The sequence below is a fragment of the Neofelis nebulosa genome, chromosome 1 (genome assembly GCF_028018385.1).
Source record: "Neofelis nebulosa isolate mNeoNeb1 chromosome 1, mNeoNeb1.pri, whole genome shotgun sequence".
Classification (NCBI taxonomy): domain Eukaryota; kingdom Metazoa; phylum Chordata; class Mammalia; order Carnivora; family Felidae; genus Neofelis; species Neofelis nebulosa.
The window spans coordinates 173,013,981-173,026,089 of record NC_080782.1 but is presented as its reverse complement, the minus strand read 5'-3'; the positions used below and the strand labels follow the sequence as shown (position 1 = coordinate 173,026,089).

The window sequence follows — 12,109 nt, the reverse complement described above, 5'->3', positions numbered from 1 at the left end:
TAAGGAAAGATGCCACTTTTAGTATGTATATTATATTTATCCCTATTAAGGACAAAATAAAATACTAAAAGTATTTTGTTAAGAACAAAATAAACTTAACTTACCTAGGGTTGCCAGTATGATGACAAATGTATTTTCTCACCTTAGAATATTTTCTCTTTATTATCTTAAAGCTCTTGGTAAGCATAAGGTTGTTTAAATACTTTTATGTTTTACCATTACTTTTCTAAAATTAACCCCAGCCTCTTTACAAACCTTAATAATTGTCTTTTGAATATCCAAAACGTAGATTTTTATGTCCTCTAAAACATACACAATGGTATATAGTGTGGGTACATGTATGATGTATGAGAACAACAATGCTGCTACTTCCCATAATAAGGTCCCCTGTATAGTCTCTTGACTTAGAAAATCTCCATTAATACTTTTCACCATTGTGTTAAGTGTAATAAAAAGAAAAAAGGTTGGAACTTTACACACACACACACACACACACACACATATATACACACCTGCCACAAGGATATGTGGATCTCCTTCTGTATTCTTCTGCATGTCTACTTATTGACTATTCTCAGGTGGTAATTCTGGAGAAATTCCAGGTTTTAAAAATATGTCAGGCAGTTCACAAGTTAGCAAATATTCTTTTACAAGACAAGAGTCTCTGAATTTATCTAAGCATGGTAACGTTTAAAATAACACTGTATTTGAAGTCAGAAAAGGTGAGTTTACATTCTGATCCTGCTTACCAGCCATGTGGCTATTAGACAGTTACTTAACTAAGTCTCATTTTTGTCACCTGTCTGGTTTTCAATTTTTTTGGAATCTAGACTGATGAAGATACTCGAAAAACAAAGCACGTATTTTTTCATGAATCGTCTCATTTACTGTACCTAGGGCAGATAAAATTATCTCTGTTTTGTAAGAAATGGGCTTGGAGATTTCTGTTGACTAGTGCAAGGATAATACACACAGTCACAACAGCTGCTCTGTCCTCTGACACCACACCACCTCTCGTATTCAGTGGGGTGCATCTTTGTTATTATCCTAATTGTATCACCTTTTAAACACTTTAAATTTAAAAAATTTTAATTTTATTATGGTTCTTTGAAAACTGATAATTCTCTGTAACTATACTTAGAAAATAATCCCTACTTATTATATGAATCTGATACTCTGTTTAAGGTATTCATATCAGACCTTGAATTAATTCTCATAGCAGTTTTCCATTTTGTGATAAGGAAGTATTAAATAGGAAAGGAAAATTGGCATCCTATTCATATTTTAATTTCAGTTTTTTTGCATGTAATAAGAAAAAATGTATTATAGAAAGTTTAGGTAATCTTAAAAGTATAAAAAGTTCTATCAATTTCCATAGGAAATTTGAGGTAGTGGTGTAAGTTTCAAAGAATTTATGGACCTATGGTATATTCCTGGTAAGTAATAGTTTATAGTTTTGTGGCTTTTTTTAAGGAACCAATAATTTTAAGTCTGTGTTTTTGTGTAAATTATGAGATTTCCTTGGGAAAAGAGTTTATTTTGTTTTTTTCTTTTATAGGAACAATTGGCTTCTTTGCATGCTTTTGGTTTGTTACCAAAATATACAGTGTGGTGAAGGTTGACTGAAGAAGCCAGTGTGTCCAGTTAAAACAGAAATAAATTAAATTCTTCATCAACAAAGACCTGTTTTTGTGACTACCTTGAGTTTTATCAGATTTATTGGCCTAGTAATCCTTCAGAAACAACATAATTCTAAATACACCTCTTCCCGTACACCTGTCCCCACAAAATGTGTTTTCAACACTAAAACATTTGTATTGTGATTTGATTAAGTATATATTCAGTTGTTCTCAGTGAAGAGCAAATTTAAATATTATGTGCATTTGTAAATACAATAGCTATAAAATTTTCAATACTTCTAATGACAGAATAGAGGAGGCCATATTAAAAACAGTACTGATGAAATGCAGGACAGTTCGTTGTAAATAGGATTTTCTAGGCACGGTAGGTGGAAAGAATTATTTTTCTTTGAAGGAAATGACTTTTTATCATGGTAATTTTGAAGGATGATTCATATGATGTGTTTATTGGGGGGATGTGGCTTTTAAAAAAATCTTGTCTTGGTTGTAACTGTTCATATCTTCTTTTCTGTGTTGACTTCATTATTCCCATGGTATTGGCCTTTTAAACTATGTGCCTCTGAGTCTTTCAATTTATAAATTTGTTATCTTAATAAATATTGTAAAAATGTCTGCATTGCATCATTACCTATTGTATATTCAAGGAGAGTCTATAAATAGAAATCTGTTTACCAATGGTATTTTAAAATGGTTTTCACTGTTTTATCAGATTTTACTGATTTTTGTTTACATAACATTTTCTTGGTTGATCTAAATGAAACTCCAGCCTCCTAGGTCTTGTGACAAACCTGGAATTTTCACTATTAGGCAATAATAGAAATTTTAGTTGTGCATATCTAGCCAGATAAATGATGTAAGTCTAATAGTTAATATCGGCCTACTACATTGTCATTAAGGATTTTGTGATTTTGACCTGTTTTTCAAAATACAGTATTTTTTTTAAGTCCGTATTTATTTATACATTAACAATGACTAGCAGATCTTCCCCTTTGTGATTACATTGTCTTAATTTGGATTTCACAGTTTTATTTCTTAGAGTTAAGAAATAACTATTTCTCTTTCACATTCATCTGACTAATTAAAAAACATTTATGTGGAAATAGAAGTTTGGGATGATTTCAGAAACTTTAGTCTGTGTATACCTATAAGAATATTCATCTTGTATGTTAGGGGATCAGTGCTTGCTGCTTATGAGAACAAATCAGGTACTGTTTACACTAAATTGACACTAAAATTATTAACTATTGTTCATATGATATGGGCTCTTACTCAATAGTTTTAGGTCGATATCCCGTTTTAAAACAACTAACCTGTCGGTGTTGAAGCATGAAGGAGCTCTGGTTATTTTTACCTTCTCATATAGAGATTTAAGAGAAGTTCCTTTCAAATTTATTTTCTACATCTCTTGCAGTATATTTAGTTTTTTATGTATAATACTGTTAAAGTACAGTTGAGATAGACTGATTGACTAAACAAAGAAAAGGTTTATAAAAAACTCTGGATTCAGAACTAGGCTAGTTTTGTTGATCAGAATTAAGCGTCTTCAATCTTACTTTTCCTTCAGTGAACCGATTAGCTTAGTAACTAAAACTTACAAAGCCAACTTACTGCTTTGATAGAATGTTTTCATATAAAATTTTTATTTGTCTATACTTTGCAGTAAGCACATTTCACATTTAAATAATGATGAGGCCGTTAGAAAAACAAAAACATCAAAGGAAAAGATTTAGCAGGGAGTAATGATGAAAAAGCCAGTAAAGAGGAAGGCCAGTGGTGAGAAGGGCCCGTGAGGACACTGCCTTTTCTCTGTGGCTTTATCAGGACTTCCTGAGGAGGAGTCACTGCAGTGGTTCTAGCTGTATGTAGAAAAATATGTAGAAATCTGTATGTAGAAAGTAATGCTGCCACGGTGCTGCGAACACAGAGGGCAGTCACATGATTTCTGAGTCCTTTTGCCTTTTCTTGTCACTTCAGAATTTGCCCAGTTACGCCTTTTTCTCAGTCCCAACTTTTGGCTAATGGGAGAAGCTTAAGCAATGCCAGTAGTGAAAGTAGTCTTAATTAGCAGTGCTGTTTAACATTTGCAGTTTGGGTTCTATGGCACTTGACCAGTGCTGGAAGTGAAAGGAGTGCCTCAAAAGGGTGCCTGCCACTTAGGTAATGGAGCAGTTGGGGGAAGTAGCTGAGGATAGACCTTTCCGTATGCATCACACCATACGAGGTATGAAGCTTGTGCACGGTGCAGCCCAGAAGTTGCTATATGGTCATACGTGGGCATCTGGTGCCTCTGTTCTAGTTGATGTTTGACTTGAAAATTAACCAATACCTTAAATCTGTGCTATCAGTCCCTCATACTTTCATATATACTAGCTGAGATGATGCAGTGACGTGAGTCACAAAACACTTTTAAAATTACAAAGTGTTACAGGCCTTAAAGATTTTTTAAATGATTAACTTTAGAAGGCTTAATAAAGGCCTGCTTTTGGTTTTTAATGAACAGATTAAATGACCTCTGTTAACAGAATTCATTCCTTACCTTTTGCCTATGGATAGTAGGACGGTCTGGTATTTCATTAATATGTAAATTTATGTCATTAAGAAAATATTTTTCCATATTTGTATTTTTCTCCTACAGCCTGAATAGTGGCCGTAACATCTCCGCCTGCAATGAAATCTGTATGTAGAAAATAATGCTTTGCTTTCTCAGAAATTTTTACTTTGACAGAGTCAAACCTGTTTGCTTCTACTGATTTGTTCTCTCCTTAACTGTAATTTGAAGTCTAAACACTAAAAATCATTGTTTCTGCACATTTCTCTAGCTTTTGAAATTCTGGATTTCTTTGTCCTGTTCATTTGAACTATCTTCATTCTCACATTTGATTATCTTTTGTTCTCTTTTATTCTTTGGCCCACTGGTAACAGTTGACATTTTCATTAATAATGAATTATTTTATAAAGAAGAAAACATTGGTTCTTAAAAAAATCCTATTATTTCCTTTGGGTATTTTTAGCAAAAAGCAGTTCTAGGCCACATGAATGGTCTTGACCTTGATGTATATAGGTTCTAGGTCATTAATTTCTCTGGAAAGAGTTGAAAATATGGTAGATTTAACTCAAAAAATGATAGACTGAAAAATTAGTGTTTTTTTAATGTTTTTTTTTTTTTTCAACATTTTTTATTTATTTTTGGGACAGAGAGAGACATAGCATGAACGGGGGAGGGGCAGAGAGAGAGGGAGACACAGAATCGGAAACAGGCTCCAGGCTCTGAGCCATCAGCCCAGAGCCTGACGCGGGGCTCGAACTCACGGACAGCGAGATCGTGACCTGGCTGAAGTCGGACGCTTAACCGACTGCGCCACCCAGGCGCCCCTAATGTTTTATTTTTGAGAGAGAGCACTAGTGGGGGAGCAGTGGGGGGGGGGGGCAGAGGATCTGAAGTGGGCTTTGTGCTGACAGCAGCAAGCCTGACAGAGGACTCAAACCCACGAACCATGAGATCATCACCTAAGCTGAAGTTGGACAGTTAACCAACTGAGCCACCCAGGTGCCCTAGACTAGTGTTTCCTTTAAAAGCTAGTTTTTACTGATCCTTTATAATCAATGATGTCTACATAGAACTCAAATCTGATTTTCTTCCTAAATATAAGCTAAATGTTTTTGTTAGCATTATTATCAAAGAAAATAATAGGCCAGTAAGTCAGAATGGACCAGGCTCTCTTCTCTGGCTGATGCTACACCAGACAAGTTGTGTTGCAGTATTGACTGGGACACTCTCAGGTACAACAGCAAACTAAGGTGGTAGGGTGAGGGTTAGCCACAGGAAGAGTTGCTGCCCGTGTCCTGCTCTAGCAGTGCGAGGGTGGCAGGAGCTGTGGACTCAGAAGAGCCCATCCCATGATACTGCTGCTGAGCCAGTGTCCTCAGTGGCCACCACCACTAGGACTCAGAGGACACCTTCCAGACTTGTTACTCCTCTGCTCTCGATGATGTGACTTTGAAGAACTTTGCCAACCCCTTGAGGAGAGGGGTCATGATGAGAAGCCGATGGAGCTGCAGAAGGTGGTAGAATCTTTAGGACATCAGGAAACCAGATGGTAAGGAATGGGAGCACCTGAGTGCAGTGCATTCACTTTACATGCAGGGAAACTATGCACCTGTCATTACTGAAATTGCACAAACTAGCTGCCATCAAAAATGCTCCCCCCCCCCCCCCCCCCCCCACTCATAGGTCTTCCTTGAGACCCATTACGTAACTCCTATCAGAGAATTGGGCAATCAACCTATGCAGGATGGGGACCCAGCAATCTGGTGTCTGACAGAACACACCCTGGGAGGCAGTGACCAGTAGGGGCAAGATTCATGGTGGCTTCCCTAAAGCCACAAGGGTGGTTTGGACCTTGACCTATGCAGTGATGCGTCTTTGGGTTACCTTTAACCATTCTAGAGGCTGTACGCTCACCTTTGTAAACCTCCTGCTGTGTGTGTGAATGTGAGTGAGAGAGAAAAGAGATTCAAGCGAGGTGATGTGGAAGGGACACAGGCTTTAGAATCCTCTACCACTGTTGATCAGATCTTTCCCAGTATAAAGTCTTTGACCCAAGTAATCCTTCCCATCCTCTGAACTCGTTAACAGTGATGTTTGACAGCTCTCCTAATATTGTCTTAAATATTACTCAAATTATTGTTTTAACTTTGCAGGCTTATCTTCCCAAATAGATCACAGACTTCTCAAGGCAGGAACCACTACTTACATCCTCTTTGGTTCATGCCTAGGGCATAACAGTACTTGGCACATAGTAGGTGTGAATTTATTGATTGAAACTAGGAATTTAGGTAAGTGATGTTGATTTTAAATATTTAAATTGCTATAATGATGTAAAGACACCATTTCAATATTTGTTTATTAGCTCTCAGGTTCTAGAATGTGCTATTTTGATTCCACAAAATTAAGCATTTTAATATGTATCCAGCAACATTGTCTTGTACACTTGTTCTGTGATCACTGACAGTTGTTAAAACAAATCAGCACTGGCAGAACTTGGCCAGCTCCTCTCTACACTTAGTTTGAACTGTTACCCATGGAAGGAGCTCAAACATAAAGCTACAAAGAGGCTAATTGAAATCAGAATGCTGGGTCATTTCTCGTTCAAACAAAACAGATGGCCCTCCTTGCCACACTTCTGTCAAACTTGGGGGTGGGGGGAATGATTAAATGCATTTTTAACTCCCACACATGCTTACTAGGCTCCTTCAAGGAGCTACACACAGCTATTGAGATGCGGGCGGGGGGGGGGGGGGGGGCAGGGGGGTACAGAGGGCTTTTATTTACTAGCAGAACTGTTTCCCTTTATTTTGAAGCTTTAAGAAAAAGCACTTTAACAGGATATCTAGTATTCTCAGTTTCGACTTAGATTCTGAATATTTATTTTAATTTTCACTATTTCTATTAGATTTTTCTTTGGGAATAGGTAATCCATGTATGGTACACAATTGAAACTGTACTGAGGAATATAGACAAAGTCTGCCTTCATCCACCAATCGCTGAGTTCTCACCCCAGAGATAATCACTGTTAACAGTCTCCTATGTATCTTCCCAGAAATCGAAACTTCATTTTTAATTAATCTACTCAAAACCTCTTATCTGGATCCTCACTTAGCTGACAATATTAAAAAGATTTGGTTTCAAAATTGTTGTGAGGATTTTAAGAAAGTTAGTGTGGAGATAGTGTTTTATTGTGCAGAGTATATCTGGGATGTAGTACAAAGCATCTCTGTTGTTAAATGACACCCCCAGTGATATTTAATAAATAGGTGAAGTGATATAAGCTATCTCTTAAGACCTGTTTGGTGAAACAGATTTGAAGAGAAAAGCTTCTATTGCTCCGTACTCTCCTACCCACAGTCAGTACATGCTGACAAAAACCAATAAAAGCATTGCCAGATCCCAGCTAATGGATGCATCATCTGATTCTGTGCACTGCTACACAGAAATGTTGCCCCTTATTACCAATCTTTTAAAAGCAACTTAAAAACAACCCGATGCCCAGCGAAACTGTGCACTTGACTGTTTGTCGTGTTTGCACCTCCCTATTTGCCTCAAGAGCCTGTTCTCACTCTGCTTTCTCTCCACCTCCCCCCTCCTGCCCCTCTTATCAAAGTGCAGTTTCAGGAGAAGTCACAAAGTGATTTCTTTCTACCTCAGGTGTGATTTTCGGTTCTTTAGATCTGTGTCAGAATGGTTGCATCTTTCACCATGTGAATGACAGCAGGATGGGCTTTGTTTCCTGGAGAAGAAAATCCAAAGATCAGTGGGAACAGGCGTGGGGCACAGTTCCTTCTCCGCACCCTGACCTTGCTCCACTGCGGTGGCTGCTTCCCTTGCTCCCCAGTGCTTCGTGCCATGGCTGTGACTCGCTCCACGCCTCCAGAACAACCTCATGGGGCAGGTTTGAAGGGAACACCCCCTTTCATCTCCCTCACCTGTTCTGGGGGCTTTGGCTAGAAGCCCGAGCATGCTCCGAACTCTGGCTCCAGGATCTAACCATTCCCCAGCATGTGCTACCACACACCCTGCTGCCCAGGCTGGTCCAGGAGAGAGACACAGCCCCCACCACACCTACCCCAAGGTGGTGTTGGTAAAAGGCTCCCTAAGTGCCTATGAGTTGCCCTCTTCCACTGGAAGATGTAGCCTATTTTCAAAGTTGTGAAAAATCTGTAAAATCTACTTTTCTCCTTTCTGACTTACACTTACATTCAAATATTGAGTCTCTAGGTTGCTATAGTTATGTATGAGTAATAAATACATGTGAAATCCTGTCGGCAAGTGGCAAAAGGCTAAAAAGGAGTTAGGTAAAGATGTCGTTTTACATTAAGCCACAACTACCTCTGATTCTCCCAGTGTTCTTGTTACACAAGCAATGCTTTGGCCTTTGTGATATTATACTAATTTTGCCAGACTTTCTGTAGTATTTGAGTGTTCTGTATACACATTATAAAGAGTAACATATTTTTTTAAATAAAAAATTTTTAATTCCAGCACAGTTAACGTTCTGTGTTACATTAGTTTCAGGTGTATAATATAGTGATTCAACAATCTATACATACTCAGTGCTCATCACAGTCAGTGTACTCTTAATCCCCTTCCCCTGTTTCACCCATCCACACACACACTCCCCTTTAGTAGTCATCAGTGTGTTCTTTATTGTTAAGAGTGTTTTAGGGGGGCGCCTGGCTGGCACAGTCAGTAGAGCATGTGACGCTTGATCTCAGGGTTGTGAGTTTGAACCCCATGGTAGGTGTAGAGATTATTAAAAAAAAAAAGTCTGTTTTGTGGTTTGTCTCTATTCTTCTTTGGTTAGTTGTTTTGTTCCTTAAATTCCACATATGAGTGAAATCATATGGTATTTGTCTTTCTGTGACTGACTGATTTCACTTAGCATTATACCCTCTAGGTCCATCCATGTTGCAAATGGCAACATTTCATTCTTTTTTGGCTGAGTAACATTTATATTATATATTATTATATTTTATTTTATATATGCCACATCTTTATCCATTCATAAATAGATAGACCCTTGGGTTGCTTCCATATTCTGGCTATTGTAAATAATGCTGCAATAAACCTAGGCATATAAATACCATTTCGAATTAGTGCTTTCATATTCTTTGTGTAAATACCCAGTAGTGGAATTACTGGATCCTATGGTTGTTCTACTTTTTGGTTTTTTGAGGAAACTCCATACTGTTTTCCACAGTGGCTGCACCGGTTTGCATTCCCACCAGTGGTGCACGAGAGTTCCTTTTTCTCCACCTCCTCACCAACACTTATTTCTTATGGCTTTGATTGTAGCCGTTCTGACAGGTGTGAGGTGATATCTCCTTATAGTTTTCATTTGCATTTCCTTGATGATGAGTGATGTTGAGCATCTTTTCCAGTGTTTGTTGGCCTTCTGTATATCTTCTTAGGAGAAGGATCTATTCATGTCTTCTGTCCATTTTTAATTGGATTATTTGAGGTTTTTTGGTGTTGAGTTGCATAAATTCTTTGTATATTTTGGATATTAACCACTTATCAGATATGTCATTTGCAAATACCTGATCCCATTCAATAGATTGAAATTGAATTTTTATTTTGTTGGTTTTTTCTTTTTGTTTTGTTGTTTCTTTTGTTGAAAGCTTTCTTTCAGAAGCTTTTTATTTTGATGTAGTCCTGATGGTTTATTTTTGCTTTTGTTTCCCTTGCCTTAGGAGACATGTCTACAAAAACTTTGCTACATATGATGTCAAAGAAATTATTGCCTGTGCTCTCTTCTAGGATTTTTATGGTTTGGATCTCATGTTTAGGTCTTTAATCCATTTTGAATTTATTTTTGTGTATGGTGTAAGAAAGTGGTCCAGTTTCCTTCTTTTGCATGTAGCTGTCCAGTTTTCTCAGCACCATTTGTTGAAGAGATTATCTTTTTCCCTTTGCATATTCTTGCCTCCTTTGCTGAAGATTAATTGATCATATAAACGTAGGTTTATTTCTGGGCTCTCTATTGTGTTCCGGTGACGTATATGTCTGTTTTTGTGCCAGTACCATACTTTTGGATTCCTATAGCTCTATAGTATATCTTGAAATCTTGGATTGTGATGCCTCTGGTTTTGTTCTTCTTTTTCAAGATTGCCTTGGCTCTTTGGGGTCTTTTGTGGTTCCATACAAATTTTAGTATTATTTATTCCAGTTTACTCTTTATGTTCTTAAAACCATAACATGACCACTATAGAAAGAAGAAGAATTGTTAGAGGATAGCAAGAAGGAACTGATGTGGTTCATTCTGAGGGGTAGAGTCGTTGCTTGGGTGTTGGGAGACAAACCCGAGTCCCCTCCAATCAAGGCAAGGGACAGTCGTAAAAACCAGTTGGAGGTTGACCAACCAGTGTTCATTGACTGGGACCTGCTAGTTGAAGAGCCCATATCTACTGGTTTTCTGGTGAACAGAAAACAGGAATCAAATATAGGAGAGGATATAACAGTTAGATGGTAACTGTCATTGAGACAGAATGGAGAGGTTAAGGGAGGACAATGAGTTGGTCTCCATTTATGGAGTCTGAGCTCCTGCTACCATGCCACTTACTCTCTGAATAAGGTAAGTGCCCTCTTGGCTGAACTGGAGTTCAAGATGTTGCCCTTAGTTCATGCCTCTTGTTTCCATGTCTGCACTGGGCAGGGCCAGAGCCAAAGCTCCAGCACTGTGAATACCCCATAAGCACTGAAGAAACAGTATCCAGTAGGTGGAATGCCAAGGCATATCATGGAGGGAAGTTCCAGAACTCTCAGTCTGTAGGCAAACAGTAGTCCTCAGGGAGATGAACTGTTGTATGAACTCCCTCCTGTCTTTAAATGGAATTTGATGAATTCCTCAGTCAAAGGCAGGTTTTAGAAGCTGCTCAGGGCCTGGATGCAAGGGAGGCCTGAGTCAGGCCAAGACACCTGGTGGAGCGTGGCTGAAGCGACATCCCAGAGAGACCTCCCACGTCCAGAAGCCGCAGATCAGTGTCCTGCATGGCCCATGTGAAGGACATCCTGCTGGCATATGCCCCCCCCCCCCCCCGCCCCGCCAGGAATCTGTCTTATAATTTCTTAGGTTTTCTGGTGGGTTCTGAGGTATGTGCTCGCTGGGCTTTGGTGACCAGTTACTTTTCTGAGGAACAATGGTCTAAGTGATTGTGTTCATTTCGCGTAGAAATAAAGGGCTTCTAGAAAATAATTAAAACTTCCTCCCTTCTCCCTTTCCTGTCCTCCCTTCCCACTCCATACCCAGCAGAAGCTCCCAGAACTCCTCAACTGTTGAAGAATCAAAGTACATTTCTCTAATGGGGACCAGTAAGGACCAGGACATGGCTCTTTTTTTCCCCCCTGACAGGAATCATTTCTCTTCTTTCTTTTTCTTCTATTTTTTTTTTAAATTATTTTTGAGAGAGAGAGAGAGAGAGAGAGAGAGAGAGAGAGAGAGAGAGACACGGAGGATCTAAAGTAGGCTCCATACTGACAGCAGAGTGCCCGATGCAGGGTTCAAACTCACAAACCATGAGATCATGACTGGAGTTGAAGTCGGATGCTTAACCGATGGAGTCACCCAGGCGCCCCTCATTCTCATTCTTTTTTGAGAGAATTTTAAATTTACGTGTGGTTGTAAGAAATGACAGATCCTGTGTTCACTTTGTCCAGTTTTCCCCAAGAGTAATGTCTTACAAGACCACAGCACAATATCAAAATCAGGACATTGATATTGATACATCAGGATACAGAACATTTCCATCACCACAAGGATCCTTCAGGTTGCCCTGTTATGGCTACCCCCACCTACCTTACTCCCCTCCCACCATCTGCTCTCCATTTCAAGAATGTTATAGGGGTGCCTGGGTGGCTCAGTCAGCTGAGCATCCGACTGTTGATTTCAGCTCAGGTCATGATCTCAGGGTTT

At 38.8% G+C, this 12,109-nt stretch overlaps 1 protein-coding gene across 1 annotated transcript in view; it reads left to right on the top strand.

The window, feature by feature from the left end:
• TM9SF2 (transmembrane 9 superfamily member 2) overlaps positions 1-2,252 on the top strand; it is a 67,671-nt gene extending 65,419 nt beyond the window's left edge. The window contains exon 17 of the mRNA XM_058743938.1: positions 1,559-2,252. Coding sequence (XP_058599921.1) covers positions 1,559-1,626 — 68 coding nt within the window. The 3' untranslated portion in view covers positions 1,627-2,252. The remainder of the gene's footprint in view (positions 1-1,558) is intronic.
• The last annotated feature ends 9,857 nt before the right edge of the window (positions 2,253-12,109 follow it).